Genomic DNA, 20,762 nt, shown 5'->3' on the forward strand with positions numbered 1-20,762 from the left:
TTTTGTAAATATCTTGGATGTTTTTGCAAGTTACAATTTTAGTTTTGTGAGTCCTGACCCCTGATTGCAGTCAGCATGATAAAGGGATGAAACATGGAATTATTTAGGTTGGAAAAGACCTTCAAGGCCATCGTATCCAACCAGTCTTTCCAAGGCCACCACTCACCCATGTCCCCAGGTGCCACATCTGCAGGGATGGTGACCCCACCACTGCCTGGGCAGCCAGGCCAGGGCTTGACAAACATTTTAATGAAGAAATTTTTCCCCATACCCAACGTAAATCTGTGTGGGAGCATTTGAGGCCATTCCTTCTTGTTATTGCTCGTTCCTTGAGAGAAGAGATTTAACTTCACAAACCAAGCTGACGGCTCTGCCCCTTCTCAGGACAGCAAGTGATACTCTCAAGCCACTGATGCTGAAGTTCCCCTGCCTTACTTAAGTGGATTTTTCATCCCACACGACAGAATTGAGTTCATTGCGTGACCAGAGCCAGGTCCTTGCAGCTCCCATGGGGAATCCTGCATTATCCCAGTGCCTGAGTGAAAAGCCAGGTGTCTGCTGAGGAAGGCAGGAGCCTCCCCTGAAATGGAAAATGTAAACCCCCTCCCTCTGAATTATTATAAATTTGAAATTAATGGGCTCTCAGGCAAAGATACGGGAGTAGGAATAACAGTTCTTTACTAGGAAAATTAAAAATACAAATGCAATAGTACAAAAAAAAGAAAACAAACCACTGCCAGAGTCAGACCATGCCCTGCCCCCTGTGTGTCAGGGCGGTGTCCCAGCCCCATCCATGGGGGCTCAGCCCTCCTGCAGTGCCAGCTGTGGCTCTGCTGCAGCAGGGATCCTGCACAAGGGGGGAGTTTTCCTCTGCAGCTCCAGGGCTGCTGCAGATGGGCCTGGGCTCCCTCTGGCCATGCAGGGCAGCAGAAAGCTGCTCCTCTGGCAATGCAGGGGGCAAAGGCTGCTGTGCTGTGCCAGGCCCAGATTGGATCCAGGGAGGAATGCTTGGCTCCTGCCCTGGGCGCAGCATCTCCCCATGGGATGCTGGAATGGGATCAGCCCTGCAGGGACACTCAGTGGCCATGGACAGCAGAGATCTCCTGGAGGGAGGGTTGGTGTGGGAGAGAGAAAGAAACAACTGCCCATGGACAGCAGAGAGCTGCCCCACAGATGATGATAGAACACACACCCAGCTATACCTGAGACCCATATGAAATAAATTCCTATTAATAAATTTCTCCCCAAAGGCTCTTCCTCACTCATGTTCTCCCCTGCCTGCTCTGATCCAACACAGGTACTGGAATTCCCTGAGGAATCTGGTGGTCTCCTTGCTGAACTCCATGAAGTCCATCATCAGTTTGCTTTTCCTGCTGTTCTTGTTCATTGTGGTCTTTGCTTTGCTGGGGATGCAGCTCTTCGGAGGGCAGTAAGTTCTTGGGGTTTTTTTCGCTTTGTTTTTGGTTTTTTGTTTGTTTGTTTTTGTTAAAGTCAGGATTAAATTGTGAGACTATTTTTTGTTTGGACTTAGATGTCTGATAGTTTTTATTTAGGTTATAGTTTTCAAGTTGTGAGTTCTGTAGCATTTTTTCTGTAACATACAAAATGCAGCTGTATCTCTTTTTTTACAAGATCTTTTAAGGACAAACTGTCTAATTAAGAAATGATAGTTGAATTATTTTTATTTTTAACTCAATAACTAACTATTTGTGTTTTGCAATGTGCATTATTTATTTAATGACACAATACTACTTAAACTTAAGAAGGAGGTGAAGAAGGAGGACTGGCTTCTGTCTTAAAACCTTTATTTTGTTTTATATAATATATATAAAAATTTGTTTTATATAATATTCTAAAACTTTATACTTTTAAAATTTTTTACTTTGTGATATTACACACTTTTATTTAAATTATACACTCGTAATCTTAGTTTTATTATTTAATTTTATAAGTTTTTTCTACGGCTTTAGGTCAAATGCAGTGTTCTCTTGGGGGTTAGTGTCTGTTAGTACAGAAAATTAAAAAGTTTTAGTAACTAGGTTTCTAACAGTGAGTCTGAGAAATCTTTGTTCTGCCTGCAAGGGTTCACATCCCTGATTTCAGGGCTGGGGATAGGGAAATAATTCCTGTTGTGGTGTTTTCCCTGGAGCTGGATTCTTTCCCAAGGGAGAATGTCCCCGGTTCAAAGCTCCCCCATCATCCCCTGGTGCCCAGGACACCCAGAGCTGAAACAGGACTGGGGGCAGCACCTTCTGTACTGTTCCTTCCCTGGTAACCAGAGTGCCATGGTATTTATCCACTATAAAATATAATATCCAATTATAAAATATAATGGCACTCTGGAATATTTTCCCGCTGGAAAACACAGTTTGGTTGGATCTGATTATTCTCATTAGAAATGCCAGCAATGGTGAATTTTGCAGTAAGAACCATCACAGTGTTACCATTTAACTCCAGCCTCACTTCTGAACCGAAATAATGAAATGGTTTTGTTTGGTCTTTTATTTTCCCAGTCAATACCTATTTTATCTTTAAAATGGTAAAAAGAAATTATCTGCTAAGAGAGTAATTTCATTTGAGCTTTTACACTTGAGGATGAAAACTTCTTGGAATAGCTCATTCTGCAAAATCATTGGACATTTTGATTGTTCATTTTAATTGGGGATGAAAATGAATTTCAGAGCATCGGAATTTTCTCTGGGAATGAAATTGAGTTTTTGCTGATGGTTCTGTTAAGCACCTTCTGAGATGTTCCTCACCGAGCTTGCCTGGGGTGTTACAGCCAGGTGGAACAAATGTTGCTCCCTGACTTGGTTTATGGGGTGTTAAAGGGAGTTCCAGGCTGCCTGGAGCTGCCTGTCCCTCCTCACTCCCGTTTTTATTTCTCCCTTCTCTCCAGGTTCAATTTCCAAGATGAAACTCCAACCACGAATTTCGATACCTTCCCTGCTGCCATCCTCACAGTCTTCCAGGTAAAGCCATTCCTTGTCCTGGGGCAGTGCTAGAATTGAAATTCCTGGGTGTTTCTTCTTGCTTTGGGGGCAAACAAGCTCCCAAAAATCTGTGGAATTTAGGAAAGGGGGAGTCCTTCCTTCTCATGTGTTTTACTTTTCTGACTGATACATGCATCACTAAAAATCAAATTAAAAATCAGTGTTGTGGAGAACTAGAACAAAAGATTTATTGCTAGAGGGAAGATGCTAATAAATCAGATATTTCTGTGAATTAAAATCTGTGTGTGTCCAGGCTGTGCCACATCTGGGTGTGCCCTTTGTGTTCTCCAGCCCCTGCCCATGGAGCTGCAGCTCTGGCAGATGCAATGCTTGGATTTAAAGCTGAATTTTGCACCTGTTTTCTACCTAGTCTTTTTAAAAAACAATAATTGAAAGTGGTTTGAAATAATTTAAAAGAATTCAAACATAATGTTTTCAGGTGTTTCCCAACTCAGGAGAGTTGGGGCTGCTCCAGCTGCAGGTGACCCTCACAGATTTCATTTCTAGCCGTGTCTGCACAGTGTGGGCTCCCCCTGATCCAGAATTCCCCAGATCTCAGCAAGGCCTGGCTGATGTATTTCAGTGTCACGACCCCAAAAGGAGATAAAAAGGAAGGAAGGGGGGTGATGACAATTTCTGGATTAAGACAGAAAAAGAATCTCAATGGAGATGTGTCCTGAGAGCTCTGCAGGAGCCACTGCCCAGATGTGAGGCAGGTTCAGTGCTCACCTCACAGGATATTGCCCATCATGGGGGATTAAGATTTGCATAAGATTTGCATAAAGATTTTCCTGCTCATCAAAGGAAGGGCTCAGACAGGTATTGCCAGGGAGCAGCTCCGGATATGAGCCCTGGGAATGTTGGTTTTGCTTTGCTTTGGGACTGGCGCTGCCTGTGGAATCCTCAGCTGGAATATTTCCTGTTAGTCCTGCAGTGTGGGGGGAAGGAAAGCATGTGGATATAAGATATTTGTCTGGAATGTCAGGGGTAGGAGCTAAACCCAGCAAAAGCTCTGGATTAACTATGGTCTCCCAGAGGCTCTTTGATACCCCTGCTCTCCCTCCATCCCACTCCTTCCCTGAACTGCAAACTCCAGCTCAGTGTTTCTTTCACTCTGGAAAGTTGGGATCCCTTTCCAAGCTTTTCTTCCATAACCTCAGCCAGGCTCAGTCAGAGACAGCATTCAGTGTGCTGAATAAATAAAGTTAGATACACCCTGCCCTCCCTGTACCTTTGGAGATTCTCTATGTAAGAAGTTTCTCAAAGAAACCCTTCTGCCCTCTGCTTTAGCCCATTTTTATCCCAGCAGCCCTGGCTGGGTTATGGTCCTGCCACTGGATACTCAGGATGGGTTTTGTCCACCTGGCTGAGCTCAGCCTGAATTCCCTCAGAGGAGCATCAACCTTCAGCTCCAGCTCCTGAGGAAGTCCCGGAGAGCTGAATGCCCGGCTGTGAATAATCACATAAAATACACAGACAACATCCATGACACAGAGCCTCTGGAAAGCAGAGTTCTGTGTTAGTCACCTGTGCCCTGCTCCCTGATTTCCTCTGGCAATCCTCACAGGCTGCTGAGGCAGAGCAGAGCAGTGGGGACAGCTGGAAATGAGGGGTGGAAGTGGCAGGATGGGAGCAGAGCTCTGCCTGCCCATGACACACAGAATCACTGGGTTGGGTTGGAAGAGACCTTCAAGACCATCGAGTCCAACTCAGCCCCAACCCCTCAACTCAACCCTGGCACCCAGTGCCACATCCAGGCTTTGTTAAACACACCCAGGGATGGGGACTCCAGCACCTCCCTGGGCAGCCATTCCACAACTTTATCATCCTTTCAGTGAAAACCTTTTTGCTGATATCCAACCTGAATTTCCCTTGGCACAGCTCAAGGCTGTGTGCTCTGGCTGTGTCAGTGCTGCTGCAGACAGAGCCCAGCCCCAGCTGAGCACAGGCCCCTTTCAGGAGCTGTGCAGTGATGGGGGCAGCCCTGAGTCTCCTTTTCTCCAGGCTGAGCACCCCCAGCTCCCTCAGGGGTTCCTCACAGGGTTTGTGCTCCCAGCCCCTCTCCAGCCTCATTGTCCCCCCTGGATGCTCTCATCTCAAGGTCCTTCCCAGCCTGAGGGGCCAGAGCTGGGCACAGCACTCAGGGTGTGCCCTCAGCAATGCCAGTGTGTGGCTGTGGGTCTGTGTCAGAGCACCCTGCCTGTGGGATATGATCCCTCAGGACCTCCCTTGCACTGCAGCCCCTGGAAGCAGCACATTCCTGTTCCTGTCCCACCCTTAACCTGCTCATTATTCCATGAACATTTCACAGCAGCTCTTGACAGCTGCTGTATTCCCTCACCTGCTGGCCCCTCAGTATTAAACAGTGAGCTGCACTCCAAATGGTCATTTGGGGCAGCTGAGGGCAGTTTGGAGCCTGGGGAATAACAAAAATAATCCAAATACACACACAAACATCATCCCTGAGCACAGAGCCTCTGGAAAGCAGAGTTCTGTGTTAGGTACCTGTGCCCTTGCTCCCAAGCCCTCATTGCCTGTGCCTCTCCCTCTGCAGTGCTGTCCTTCCCTCTCCTCAGCAAAAATTCCTTACAGCATCCCTAAAGAGACCTGAATGAATTTCATTAACTGCTTGAGGACAGAGCCAGCAGATCCTGGATCCTTCAGGCTGCTCCCTAATTGCTGAAGTAATTCCTGCAGCTGATGGGTGACAGTGGGAAGGACACCAGCTCCTCCTTCCAGAGCCTCAGGGAGCATCCTCAGCTTCTCCAAGCAGGCTGCTCAGTTTAGATTATTTATCTCTCTGCAAAAGCCCCATAAAACATCTCTTTTTTTTTAAACTTGATCTTTTTGTTCCACTCTTCCACTCCTAAATAATCCAAAAGTTGGATTTTGAACCTAGACCCTGCTGCACTTAGTCATACCTGCAAATCCTGGTCTGCTTGGAAATAGAAAAGTTCCCAGTGGCTGCCCTTTCCATGAATATTTGTGTGATCAGAAATCACTTTATGGCTATTCCCAGAAAGCAGGAGCAGCTGTGAATTCATGGAAATTCTGTGAGTGCACATTTGTGGACAATACTCTGCATAACTGAGTGGCAGATTTGAAAGCCCAAAGCCCTGTTCCATATTCGGTGGTGCAAATCCAGAGTAGCTCCAGCACTGTTGGGTCTGAATCCTGATTTTGGAATTATTTGAGGCTGAATTGTGCATTTGGGAGAGGAATTGGTGTCTGCACTGGGTGTCCTTGTGTCTAGACTCACTCTTGCCCAGTGCTGTCATCAGCACCATCCCTGCAGCCAGAAATTTCCTCTCTCAGCAGCTGCCAGCCAGGCTGGAGTTTGCAGGCTGGAATTTGCAGTCATTCCAAGCATCCTGCACATGGAACTCCATTACTACAGCATACTTATGGCTTAGCACTTTTTATCTTATTTTTTTTGTGTGTTTTTGTTTGTTTTGGGGGGTTTTTTGTGTGTTTTTTTGTATTTTTTGTTTTTATTTTGTTTTGGTTTTTTTGTGTTTTGGTTTTGGGTGTTTTGTAATTGTATTAACAAAATACAATTTTGTATTAATGTTAATGAAAAGTTAAGTTGTTAAAAGAATAGTAACCAGGAGCTAGTTATTTTTTAGTCAATTTAATACTACGTGTTTTGGTTTTTAAATTATAAATTCAAGTCAAAATTACAAGAAAATTAGGAACTGTTTATTATGAAATGAATTTATTTGTTTTATACATTTAACTCCTGGATACTATGAAAGATTAAGTCCTTTTAAGTTTATTGCTTTTAGACTGTTCAGAGCCAATTTTTTTGAAGTTAACTGTAAGAATAATTGACCCTCCCAAAGCAGCTTTAAGTTTAGGAAAAATTTCAATTAGTTTTCTTTTGTAAACTCTGTTTTGAATTATTTACCCAGCAGTTATCAAAATTGGACACATTTAAATAACTTGTTGCTTTTTCAATAGTTTTAATTTTTTTTTACTTGTTTGTATCCTATGTTGTGAAGTATTTACGTTTTGCAAGTCCATTTAAACTTTGACACTTTTTCCCTTGCTTTTGTAAAAAAAAAAAAAAAGTGGCAGGTTTTTTTCTCTTTCACCTGCTAAACCCAAAGACAGCTTCCTGTTTAGGAATTGGATCTTCACATGCTGATGTTTAATGCACTAAAAGTGGTCATTGCTTGGCTCTGCTGGGGCAGGCAGAGGATGTGCTGATGTGCCCAGAATTCCAGATTTTTGCTCCTTATTTCCCAGGGATATTCCCTGGTGGCTTTGCTCAGCCTGGCTCCCCCAGAGCTGCCTTTCACAGAATCACAGAATCACTGGGTTGGAAGAGACCTTCAGGATCATCGAGTCCAACCCAGCCCCAACCCCTCAACTCAACCCTGGCACCCAGTGCCACATCCAGGCTTTGTTAAACACACCCAGGGATGGGGACTCCACCACCTCCCTGGGCAGCCATTCCACAACTTTATCACTCTTTCTGTAAAAAACTTCTCCCTAATATCCAGCGTGTATTTCCCTTGGCACAGCTCGAGGCTGTGTGCTCTGGCTGTGTCAGTGCTGCTGCAGACAGAGCCCAGCCCCAGCTGAGCACAGGCCCCTTTCAGGAGCTGTGCAGTGATGGGGGCAGCCCTGAGTCTCCTTTTCTCCAGGCTGAGCACCCCCAGCTCCCTCAGGGGTTCCTCACAGGGTTTGTGTTCCCAGCCCCTCTCCAGCCTCGTTGTCCCCTCTGGATGCTCTCATCTCAATGTCCTTCCCAGCCTGAGGGGCCAGAGCTGGACACAGCACTCAGGGTGTGCCCTCAGCAGTGCCAGTGTCTGGCTGTGGATCAGTGTCAGAGCACCCTGCCTGTGGGTGCCACCTTGCAGGGAGCTGTAGAGAGTGATGAGGTTGTGGGAATCTACAAAATTAGAGGGTTTTGGGAAAGCTTCAAGATGTAGGCTTTAGATACAGCAGAACTGTGAGCAGAGCTAAAGCAGCAGCCATGAGATTGGTCAGCAGAAAAAGTATTTAAAGTGTAGAAAAGCAAGGGCAAATAGAACAATGGTGTGTGTATTAATGCTTGTCAGAATAGCTCTCTAAGCTGCAGAAAGTTTATCTAGCAAGATATTAGGAAGGTTAAAGCTTAATAATGGAGCTCTGTGTGTTGTGTTTTAAGGCTCACAAGCAGGTATTGTATTCAAAATAAGCAAGCATTGTTTTAACCAAAGGTACGTGTGCTTATAGTGGTTGGATAGAACTACTGTCAATGTGCTTTGGCTTTTGGTGCTTGGTCAAGAAGCTTATAAAGTAAGTTGTAATATAAAGTTTTTTGGTTTGCTGCTTAGAATGTGAGCTGCTGGCATCTACTCATTGTCATAATCATGTAATGAGACTGATGCTGGAAAATTAAACAGCTCACGGTGCTTTCAGCAGCAGCCCTGTCTCATTTGCGTCTGTAAATAGCCCCCCTTGCTGGCATCAGAGGTGACCCTTCCTGTGAGTGACCCTTCCTGTGAGTGACCCTCTCCTGTGAGTGACCCTCTCTGTGAGTGACCCTTTTCTGTGAGTGACCCTTCCTTTGAGTGACCCTCTGTGTGAGTGACCCTTCCTGTGAGTGACCCTTTTCTGTGAGTGACCCTTCCTGTGAGTGACCCTTTTCTGTGAGTGACCCTTCCTGTGAGTGACCCTTTCTGTGAGTGACCCTCTCCTGTGAGTGACCCTTCCTTTGAGTGACTCTTTCTGTGAGTGACCCTTCCTGTGAGTGACCCTCTCCTGTGAGTGACCCTCTCCTGTGAGTGACCCTTTCCTGTGAGTGACCCTCTCTGTGAGTGACCCTCTCCTGTGAGTGACCCTCTCCTGTGAGTGACCCTTCCTGTGAGTGACCCTCTCCTGTGAGTGACCCTCTCCTGTGAGTGACCCTTCCTGTGAGTGACCCTCTCTGTGAGTGACCCTTTCCTGTGAGTGATCCTGTCCTGTGAGTGACCCTTCCTGTGAGTGACCCTTCCTGTGAGTGACCCTCTCCTGTGAGTGACCCTCTCCTGTGAGTGACCCTCTGTGTCCCCCTGCTCTGTGCAGATCCTGACGGGCGAGGACTGGAATGCTGTGATGTACCACGGGATAGAGTCGCAGGGCGGCGTCCATTCTGGAATGTTCTCCTCCATCTACTTCATCGTGCTCACGCTGTTTGGTAACTGTATCCTTCCATCCTTGGTGCCAGTGTCCTGCCCGCTGTCATGATCCTCTAGGACTGTCCCAGCATTCCTCTTTTCCTTGGGGTCTTGTTTGGGCTGGAGATGCAGGAGAAGGGGAGGGATGAACTGGGGGAAATACTGGGGCTCAAGAAAGAGTTCCTGCAGAAATGGGCTGCTCCAGCTGGAGTGGAGGGGACAGAAGGTGCCATCAATGACATTGGTGCCCATGGGTGGCACAGCAGTGCTCCAGCCCTTTGGCTGGGCTGGAACTCTGTCCTGCAGGATAAGGAGCAGAGCAGGCAGTGGGGGCTGTGCCTGTCACACGAGTGTCCCCAAGGATTTATCCCATTCCTGGAGGAGCCGTGGCAGTGATGCTCAGACATCTCTTCACAGCAGCCAGCACGGCCCTTCCAGAAACACCAGGCTCTGCAAAACTGGGTCAGAGGAGAGCAGGGAGGGAGGGAGAGCTCTAAATCCTTTGGGCTTGGCATTTGGAAATGGGATTAAGCTGTAATCAGGCTTGACAGCACAGCTGAGGGAGGGACGTTTCACCTGTGAGCTGCTGAGCCCCAGCGCTCCTGAGGAGCGGGGCGTGAATTCCCTTCCTCACCTTTAATTCAGAGGGGACTTCTCCCTGCTGAGCAGGTCATGTTCAAGAGGAGGGGATCTCCTGCCCCTGCCATGGATTTGGGATTTGGAGAGTGAGAACCTCACCCACTGTAGGAGCATCGGGGGGTAGGATGGTCGGGATGGATGGAGACGAGAGATCTCTGCAGCCAGGGCTGGAACTTGGGGTTTATTGCAAAGGGCCTGGGTGCAGGGCCCTGCTGGGAGCTGCCAAACACAGCTCAGAGCAGGAATGAGAGAAGAGAGGAGGAGAGAGGATGGGAGGGAAAGAGAGTAAAAGGGTAAGAGAGCGAGGTTCCCATTACAATACAATAAATCTTTTTCTGTGTTCAAGATTCTGATTCTCACTAACCAATCCAGTACAAGATACAAATCCTATAGCATTTACATACAGCCTGTAAGAATCACTACATTACCATACTGTGTTACATTTTAAACCCTACAAACTCCTCTTTGGGCCCCTTCTGCCAAGCTGTAGGGTCTGCTCTGACCCTTGGGCCTGTCTGCAAGCAGAGGGTGTTGTTCCATCAAAAGGGGATCACCTTCAGTGGCCACACCATTGTTTTCCAGTTGTTCAGTAACTGAGTGATCTCAAAGCTTGCTTTCATTTCAATCTCACTTATAGTTTCTATATTCTCAAAACCTTTTGCCAGGCAATCAAATTTATAAGGCTTCCCTGTTTCATCTTCCCCAACAACCCACCTTCTCCCTAAATCTCATCAGGTGCAGCTCTCTTATTTTCCCTTCTGCAGCTGAGGTGATCCAGGGCTCTTTTTCCTGAGTTCCTCCAGACATCTCCAGTGCCTCTGCCATGCCCTTTGCCCACAGCCCTGTGCTGGTGGCTCCTTGAGCTCCTTGGGACATCACTGGGGCGTTGAGGAAGGAAGGATGTGCCAGGTGGGATTTTTTGATCCTCCCTGAGTCCTGCAGGTTGGGATGAGTTTGCTGCAGGTGAGGCTCTGTGAGCACAGAGAGAGAGGGAATAATTTGCTTTTTCAATGGATCACAGCAAGGAAAAGTTTGTTTTTCTAAGTGGGAAGTGTCTCATGTTACATTTCCATTTCCAGAGAGTCTGTGTGGAACCAGAAATGGTTTAATGAAAGTTTTATGATTAAAGTAACAACAGGATTTGGCCCATTTTCCAGGAAATTACACCATGCCTGGGCTCACTGTTATCCACTTAATTGATAAATTGAGGCATCTGTTGAGGCAATAAAAAAGAAGGAAAAGAAAAAAAAACTCCAAGAAAAACTGCAGAGGAGCCTGAAAAGAAAAGCAGGAGCTGCCTGGAGGATGCTGCCCTTCCCTGGCCCTCAGGTGCCAGGCAGGAGATGATTCCTGGCTCCAGGCACTGCCTCATCCAGATTACACAGCCTGAGGAGAGAGAAGAGCCTGGAGTTTGGGAGAAATTTGGGAATCCCTGCAGAGAGGGCTGAGCGACCTTTTTTGGGGCAGAAACACCCAAGTCTGCCAGACTGTGTCTGCTTGGGAATGGATCAGGCCAGGCTGATCTGATAAAAAGAAATTCATTCCATTTCCAGGGGTTGCCTGTGTTACATGAGCCACTTCCAGAGGGTGTGGGAGGCAGTTTTACTTCTGGGACACTTATTCCCTGATAGGAGGCTTGGAAGTGTTTCCAGACTGTTGGAATTCCTTCCCCAAATCCCTCAAAACTTTACCCCCTGGCCGTGGGAGCCATTCCCTGTGTCCTGTCCCTCCATCCCTGTCCTTCTCCAGCTCTCCTGGAGCCTCCTGCAAACACCTGGATTAATTTCCTAAATCTCCTGCAGTCCTTTCAGTGGGTTTATAAACCATTCCCGTGCACATTCCTACCTGGAGGAGCAAACAGAGCTCTGCAGTGAGTGACTCTCCTGTCCCCAGGTGATGTGCAAGAGCCAAACACATTTTCTCCTTGCTTTGCTTGCCCTCCTTCCCTATGCAAAGGCAGCTGATTTATGGCTGCTCTGGGGCTGTTTTGCAGCCACAAGGCTGGAATAACAACAATAAACTCAGCAAAAGCTGAAATCATGAAGTGGAAAAATGAAAGTAAAAGAGGAATAAATAATTCCAGGCCAGTGTTGTGTCTCAGGGATGGGATGCAGAGCTCTGCTGAGAGGCCTGGGTTGGGCTCTGCCCTGGCTTAGCTGGGCTCTGGGCTGGGCTTAGGGGCTGTTTTATCAGCAGAGCTCATGAATGGGGCTGGGTGTGCTGCTCTGGGGCAGGTCTGGGGTGCCCCATTGCCACCCTGACCCCAGTGAGATAAGCCAGGATGGTTTCCTCCCAGCAGCAACGACCTGAGATTCACTTCTCCATGTTCTCCATGACTTTATACAGCTCTGTGTGTATAAAAATGTAAATGTTGGCTTAAAATGACCCATTTCCTGCAGCTCCAGTGGTTGTGCTTTTAAACAAGAGGGGGAAATGAGGCTGAAATCTGCATGAGGGGAAAATGAGGCTGAAATCTGCGTGAGGGGAAAATGAGGCCGAAACCTGCATTTGTGGGCTGGAGGGGTGGAGAACCAGGGGCTGTGGTGCCTCTGGGGGCAGCAGGAGGTCCCACCCTGCCCCTCTGATGGGGTGGCACCCCTCAGGTCCTGTCCCCTCTGCAGACAGGTGCTGGGGACACAAATGTGTGTCCAGCTCTGGGCAGGGTGGGTGAGCTGGGAATGGTGGCAAAGCTTCCAGAGATCAATCCATAAAAAACTGAGGAGGGAAAAAGGGGCAGCAGGGAGGGAACGGTTGCTCCTGTGCTGTGTGAAGAGCTTTTCCTTAGCTGCTCCCACAGATACTCTCCTGAACGTGTTCTTGGCCATCGCTGTGGACAACCTGGCCAATGCCCAGGAGCTGACCAAGGTAGGTGGGACACTGCATTTTATTGTAAATTCCAAAGCAAGGGGGACACCCTGAGCTGTCCCCTGGGGTGCCTGAAGGAGCTGGAACAGAGGCCAGATGGAGTTAAGGGGAATAAAGTGGAGATTTATTTAAGGGCACCCAGGTGGCTCCAAGATGGGAGCAAAGGAGAGCTTGGTCATGAGATCTCGCATTTTTATAAGTTCTGCTCCATTTGCATCTTGCAGTTCATTGTCCAATTACATCTTTATGTTATGAAGTCCCATCCTTGTTTTTCTCTCTCCAGCCCACGGTGTTTGTGCTCTTGGGCTGAGATTTGGATCATTTGTCCTTGGTGCCCAGCTGGAGCAGGAATTGTTTTGTCTCCCTGCTCTGTGCACAGAGCTCACCATGCCCTCATGTGAAGCTCAGACCCACCTACTAAAGCAGCACAGAATGTGAAAAATAGAAAATCGAAGCCTGAGGCATCACCTGCTGCACCTCTGATGACCACTTTGCATTGCAGAGAGGCACCTGGATGTTTATTCCCTTTCAGCTTTATTTTTGGTTGCAGTGAATATTTTGTATTTGCTTTATCCCAGAGTGGGCATTGCTCATCTCATCTCATATTTTCTGTTTCCAAGAGCAGAGGAGAACCAATTAAGTTTTTTTGGCTGATTGGAAGCTCAGGAGCAAATTCAGGCATTGTGATGCTGCTTCTGCCCCTCTGGTGAGCAGCTTGCACTGCAGAGAGGTTCATTCCCCTGCAGCTTTCTTTATTTCAGCTTGCAGGGAATATTTTGTGTTTAGTTTGGTCTCAACTTTGTGTCCCTTACCTTGCTGAGGCTGGTGATGGATTAAAGAATTAAAATTTTCCAATTAGCTCCAGGCAAAAGAATTTGCAGAGGCTGTTGTGAGCACTCAGGGGAGATGTTGGGATATTCCTGCCTCTCCCCAGGGGTAAGAGAAATCGGAGGCACAAAGCCAGGTCCTGGCAGGGGATGGCAGTGACACTGGTGTGAATTTTCTGGATGTGGACACAGATTTCTGTTGGAGAATGTTTGCACTGAGAACAGCTCAGCCCAGGGTTGTGACTGTTGCCCTTGGTGTTTGGGCTATTGCAGAGTTTTGATTTCTTGGCATACTCAGGTGAATTTGTGAGGAGAATTAAAGGGATTTTTGCACATTTTTAGCTTTTCTCACCCATTCCTGTGCTGCTGCCATCAGTCACAATGACCCCACTGGGCTGGTTGTGTTTTAAAACTTTAATTTCTCTCCTCCTGCCAGTGGCAGAGCTCTCTGCCCACGAGCTGAGGCAGCAGCAGGCACAGGTGGTTTTTATTTTTAGGGAAAGGTGCAGCAGTCCATGCCCCTGGATCCCAAGGCCAGGCTGGATGGAGCTGGAGCAGCCTGGGCTGGTGGGAGGTGTCCTGGATGGGCTTTGAGGTCTTTGCACCCCAAACCACCCCATGGAATTGCTCAAAAGCCACAGAGATGTGGTGCTCAGCGTTGGTGCTGAGCTCTGGGGTGGATCTGGCACTGCTGCACTCAAGATTTCCCAACATTTTTGGCTCTTTGGGTCCCCAGTGCAGCTCCACACTTGAAGGACACAGAGACTTCCTCACATTTCCCACCCTCCTCCAGCTTCTGCAGAGCAAACCAGCCAAAGGTTCCCATCAAAAACCACATCCTGGTTGTGGCTGAGCTGCTCTCTCATCTTCCCTGTTCCTGCAGGACTGGCTCCAACTCCCAGCTTTTCTGGAGCTTTCTCCCAACAAACCCTCCAAACAGCCTGGTGGCCCCCAGGTGAAAAATATTTTTATTGTTATAAATATTTTTATTACAAACATTTTATCATATTTGTAATAAAGATATTTATAATAATAAAATATTTTTATTAAATCATAATATACAGTATTATTGAATATATATTTTATAAAATATAAATTATTAAATATTTTCTATTATATATAATTTTATTTTAAATACTGTTGCTCTAAATAATTTTATTATAGATTTTTATAAATAGCATTCTTATAAATAATTTTATTATAAATATTTTTGTTATTATAAATAATTTTATTATAAGTAATTTTTTATTATAAATAAATTTTTATAATTTTATTTTCTGTTCCAACTCTGTGTTCTGCATCCCTCCTCTCTTAAAATGCTGCTCATGGCTGTCTTTAATGTGTCTCTGTTGCTCTGTTGTTTAGAAGTTTTTCCTTTTTTTTTTTTTTTTAATGGGAATTTTTCCCCCCTTTCAGCAGCTCAGCTGTTTCTGTGCTCACAGAAATCTCCAGCCTGGAGGCAAAGATCCTCCCAGATTTATGGGCATCCCATGCATGTGCAAAGAGGGGAGATGAGGCCCAGCACAATTCTTGGATAATGAAGCTCATCCTCCTTCTTTCTTAATCCTTTAAGTGCTTTCTTGTGAATATTTCAGCAGCTGACAGGGAGGGTTAGAAACCTGACTTTGGGGATGTTTATAAAGTCTAATTAAATATTGATGGATTCAACAGCATTGCCAAATCATAAAGCTTCTCCAAAAACTCTCTTGGGAATTTTTTTAAGTTTAATTTTATTTATTATAGCCCCCCCCCCCCCCAAATCACTAGGGCTTTCAAAAGAAAAGGAAAAAGCTAAAATTCAATTAGACACATACCTGGAGAATGAGGGATTTCCTGCTGAGTAAATATGATCATGCAAGCCCCAAAAATGGCCCAGAGATACAAGGAAGTTACTCAGGAGTCAGTTGGTCCCAGGAGACTCTCCTGACATTTATTCTGTGAAATTAATTGAGATCAGCGCTGAATTTAATGTGGGAGAACCAGGAGCAATTGAAATTGCCTCTGTTTAGGGAAGGCAGAAAACTTTCCTGCCTCAGGACTGGAACATCTCAACTTTCCCCACTTCTGGATGCTCATTTGGATTTTTTATGTGGCATTTGGGCCATTTCTGGGCTCTGTGACCTGTAAGAGCAGCTCTCAGAGCTGGGGCTATATTTAACTGCAGCTTGATCACCCTGTGGCTGTTACAGAACTCACCAGCTTAGGAATGACTCATTTTTGGGGGAAAAAAAAAAAAAATCACCACCTTTGCTTTCAATGTATGAAAAATCTGCTCCCAGCTCCCTCTCCTGCTCTTCCTGTTCTGGCCTTGCACAGACTCAAGCTCTGCCACCCAATTTTCAGTGATTCCTGAGACTGCTCCTCAATCATTTTAGGTTCCCTCACCTTTAAGTTTTTTTCAACATATTGACAGGATTTTCTTCCTGTTCATTTATTCAGAGCAGAATTTACAATTGCCCCCAAAATTTGCTTTTCAAATCTCACTGCTGGTCATGCAGAATGTCTCTGGTGACATCCAGCAGCTCCTGCTTTATTGTCACTAAACTGGAGTGTAAACCCACTACAAGTGAGGCTTTATTTTCCTAAATATCCAAGCAGGAAGTGTTTTCTCCTCTCTGTACACTGCTTGTGATCCCTGAAAAAGCATATAAACATATATGAGGGATGTGGGAATTTGCTGTAAATTTGTATAAAATTCTTGAGGAATGCCCAGAAATTCTGGACTGAAAGGAGTGGCCAAACCCAGAGCTCAGCATCCATAAATTCCCCTCCTTCCTATGGAAAAGGCTTTAACTGGCTGAATATATTCAAGAAAATTCAGTTTTAATGATGCACACCATGATGGGTAGCACCAAAAATGGGTTTTACCCTGTGAGAAATTGATTTAAATTAAAATTTAGAGCTCTAGAAAACAGAAAGGGACATGAACCAGGGATGTCCTTATAGACAAGAGCTTTAGCTGTGAAATGGGAGTAACAGTTTGAGCTGGAATTTGAAATATCAGGTAAAAAAAATTAATGAATTTTTGGAGTCATCTGCAATGTCTGCATGGAAGGAGCCACAGATATATCACAAAGCAAACATCTGCTGAGGGCTGAGCTGGTTGTGAGGGAGGAACAGCTGTGTTTGCTGCTCCTTCAGGATGGAAATCCAGCAGAATTACACCCAGGAGAATGGAGCAGAAACCACAAATTTAAGAGAGGTTTTAAAACCTGCACCTGGTGCTTTAGGGGCAGAGAAAGAAAAATCAGCAGCCTTTGGTTTTTAAGGCTGCTGGAGATCCCTCAAAGGAAGAAATAATTTGAATTTACCTGGAGGATGAAAGGAAAACCTGAAAGATTTCTTAATTAGGGTGTTATTCCTTGTAAAACTTGTGTCCTGAGGATAACATTTCTGCTGCATTGGGATGGGCACAGTTAATTTTTTTTTAAATTAAAAAAATAAACCAGGAGCTGCTGTGGGATTTGTGTGGGAAAGAGAATTTGTGTTGGAACCACTCTGGGATGTTTTGTTCTCTCTGAGCAGTGACCCCACAGTGTTGTCTCCTCAAGGTTTCTCGCAGGCAGCTCCTCTAAGCATTGACTGTCCCTGATCCTTGCAGCAGCCATCTGACTCCAGTTCCCACCAATCCACTCTTTTATACCACTTGTTCATATTGGCTACAGGTGTTGCCTGTTATCATCCAGCCTGCTCCTGATCTTTAGTAATAGAGTCCAGCTGCAGCCCATTGGAGGATACGATTCCATTCTATATCACCTTCATTTACCCATTCTGTGACCCCCTAAAATTCCCCCTTTTTCTTTTAACCACAGAGTTGCAGCTTTTCCAGAAGCACATATTCAAATAAATTACATTATGACATATTTGTACATTTAATTTAGAACTAAGAGTTATACAAGTGTTCAAACAGCCTATTACAGCACAGATATATATATTCCTAAATGCTAGTTCAGTTTTATAGCTTACAAAGTGCTTATCTTTATATTTTATAAACACTAAGAGCCGTAATTGATATATTTTACCAATAGTTTAGTAGCCAAATCATGTTTCCCCAAATCCACGGGGTTATATGTCAAATCCGGTGGTCAAATCTAGCTTCCCTGAATCCATAGGGAAATATAATTTAGTTCCAAATCCACGGGGCAATATAGCAGAGTATTGAAGTAATTTTTTTCCAAATCACGCGGATGTTTCCTTAATCACATCCCAAATCACATCGGGATCACCATTCGTTGTCTTAAACAGCTCAACAGTTCTATTCTCATTATGGTGCAGGGATTCCGTATTGCCTGAGATTCATACCACCTTGATGTTTCTTGTAGGCAGCTCCTCTAAGCACTGACTGTTCCTGGTCCTTGCAGTAATTATTTAACTCTAGGTCCCACCAATCCACTCTTTTATAACATTGTTCTTATTGGCTACAGGTGTTGCCTGTTATCATCCAGCCTGCTCCTCATCTTTAGTAATAGGGTCCAGCTGCAACTTGTTGGGGGATGAGATTACATTCTTTATCACTTTCATTCACCCCTACTGTGTCCCCCTACACCACAGAGTCCAGGGGGGAAAACTGGGGGGACAAGGACCTGGGGACACACAGCTGAGATGAACACATCTGTCTGTCCCAGTCTGCTCCATGGAGGGAGCTCTGCTGTGCTGGGAATGGCAAAACCTGGGGTGGGAAATGTGGAATTCATTACTTTCTGTTTTTCTTCCCCAAATACACTGAATTTATCCCAATGCATGGGTGCTTTGCTGCTTTCCCACCCCAGCAGGGTGAAAGGACAGCTGGGGCTGAGCTGGGGGCCAGGATTAAACCAAACATCCTGGGTTTGCAATGAGCTCCCAAAGCTTTGATAAATTGGAATTTGGCATAAAATAAAAATAAAATACTGGAAATTATGGAGAAAAATCCATAAAATGCTGGAATTTGGCAGCTGAGAAATATTGACTTTGTATAATTGCTCAGCAGGTCTTTTATTCAGGCCTGGTTATAGACTTGCAAATATTTGCAAAGGGAAAAAAAAATAAAGAAAAAAAAAGAAGAAATTTATATGGTAATGATTTTTAAAATCAATTTCCACATTTTTTTCCTTCTGAAGGAGAAAAATAAAACAGTTTCCAAATGAGTTCAGTGGAAGCAAATAGCACCAAAGGCAGAGCGAGGAGCTGTTTATGCAGATGGAATTCAGGGTGGATAAATCTCTATAATTTCCTATTCCAAAGCTGGAGATCTGTCTGCTCTCATTATTTTAATCGTGACTCCTCGCAGCAGCAGCCTGGAGAGCAGAGGCAGAACCTGTGCATTCCATGAAGTTTGACACAAGAGCCTGGGACTGCTCTCAGTGTGGTTTCCCCTGGATTTGTGAGATGCTGGTGTTGCTACCAAAGCTGTGATGATCCTTCCATGCTTTGACTTTATTTTGAAGAAATTTTGTTTAAAAATTCCAGCAAAGTTGCCCTTGGTACCCATTGAAGGGGAATCAGGTTGTTTCCTTGGGTTTTGCTCTTGCCTCAATGTTTAAGATTCTTAAATTTTGAATTTTTGAAATTAATCTTTTTTTTTTTTTTTTTTTTTTAATTAAGATCTTTAATTTTAAGTTTCAGTGGTGCTTTTCATGTTGGGTAGAAAGAGAGAAATCCCAGGTACAATCTTCAGAGGTTAAAAATCCTCCTGATCCAGGGATATGCAGGAAGCAGGAACAGAACCCTTTGCTCTACATTTATTATATATTAAACTACATTTAATATGGTTCATTTTTTGTTTTCTTAGTCCTCAGGGGTCTGAGGTGGGTGTGAATAACTGATGAGAGCAGGACCATCCCAAATCTATCATTTTTTTATTATTGTTTCGGAAAAGTCCCCTTGGCAGAAGGTCAGGGAGGATTTAGGAGCCCTGTGCAGATGTTCCAGCAGGACATTGGCTTTAGAGGGTTGTTCCACACACAGCTCTGGGATAAATGGGGAATTCCACCTGGAATTGTCCCATCCCTGCTCCCTCAGAGTCTCCTTTCCCACTGCTGTGTGCTGAGAGGAGACCAAACCTTGCCATTCTCACCTCAACTTGCACCAAACCTGGGGCTCCTTGTGAGGATACCTGCCCTCAATTGAAATCCCTGTGTCCTTGCAGCCCTGAATTGGAAATACTGTCTCTAAATTGTAAATATTGTCTCTAAATTGAAATTCCTGTGTCCTTGCAGCCCTGAATTGGAAATACTGTCTCTAAATTGCAAATATTGTCTCTAAATTGAAATTCCTGTGTCCTTGCAGCCCTAAACTAAAATTCCTGCATCCTTGCAGCCCTAAATTGAAATTCCTGTGTCTTTGCAGCCCTAAATTGAAATTCCTGTGTCCTTGCAGCCCTAAACTAAAATTCCTGCATCCTTGCAGCCCTAAATTGAAATTCCTGTGTCTTTGCAGCCCTAAATTGAAATTCCTGTGTCCTTACAGCCCAGCAGTGGCAGCACCATGCCCCAGAGGAGCTCTGCTTGTTGTTATTCCATGATTTATTCCCTGTTTTCTCTTGTTTTTGTGCCTCAGGACGAGGAGGAGATGGAGGAAGCCACCAACCAGAAGCTGGCCCTGCAGAAGGCCAAGGAGGTGGCTGAAGTGAGCCCCATGTCAGCAGCCAACATCTCCATAGCTGCGTAAGCACCTTTGATTCCTTGGGAGAGCATTTCCCTTTTGCAGCGTCTCTGTCTGTCTGTCTGTCCAGCTGGAGCATCCCATGGTCTGGGAGCCCTCCTGCACCACCTCTGGCCAAATACTTCAGTGCTGAGCACTTAATTAGGAGTTTAATGAAGGATTTCTTTCAGTTTGGTGCTCTTTGTAAGGCCTCAGCTTTGAATAGTTGTGGTTTAGGAGGATTTTTTTTTTAAGGTAGATTTCACCAGGTGAAGTGTTAACATCCCACTTTGGATTTTTAATGAGTTGTTTCTGTGTGTGCACAGAAATCGATATTTTTTAATAATCTTGAGAATTGAAGTGCAAAGGCATCCTTTAAATAGCTGAAAAATGTGTTTGAATTCCCTTTCCTTGCTGTTTGAAAGAGCTAGGTGGAGTAAAATGCTCTGGTTTGGAGGCAGGAACATCCATTTGGGATTCCCAGATCCCTGGATGAGGACAAGCACAGGCTCTGAGATACCAAAACCCTTGGAGAGCTTTGCCTTGGGCCCAACTTTTCCAAAATGAGGTGTAGGTGGAAATATTTGAGGTCCAGGTTCCTGTGTTTGAGACGTCCCTGGAAATATCCAAGTGTTGGATGGACTTGGAGGGTGTCCCTGCAGAGGCTGGGA

The 20,762-nt window shown here is 45.3% G+C and overlaps 1 protein-coding gene across 12 annotated transcripts in view; it reads left to right on the forward strand.

Moving 5' to 3' along the window:
• The window catches only part of CACNA1B (calcium voltage-gated channel subunit alpha1 B), a 316,045-nt gene that overhangs the window by 200,429 nt on the left and 94,854 nt on the right, over positions 1–20,762 (forward strand). For all 12 annotated transcript variants that reach the window (XM_074556297.1, XM_074556286.1, XM_074556287.1 and 9 more), the window contains 5 exons: positions 1,298–1,429; positions 2,900–2,972; positions 9,048–9,165; positions 12,576–12,643; positions 20,008–20,114. In XM_074556297.1, the coding sequence (XP_074412398.1) occupies positions 1,298–1,429; positions 2,900–2,972; positions 9,048–9,165; positions 12,576–12,643; positions 20,008–20,114 (498 nt within the window). The remainder of the gene's footprint in view (positions 1–1,297; positions 1,430–2,899; positions 2,973–9,047; positions 9,166–12,575; positions 12,644–20,007; positions 20,115–20,762) is intronic.

Source organism: Zonotrichia albicollis, chromosome 21 (assembly GCF_047830755.1).
Source record: "Zonotrichia albicollis isolate bZonAlb1 chromosome 21, bZonAlb1.hap1, whole genome shotgun sequence".
NCBI lineage: Eukaryota > Metazoa > Chordata > Aves > Passeriformes > Passerellidae > Zonotrichia > Zonotrichia albicollis.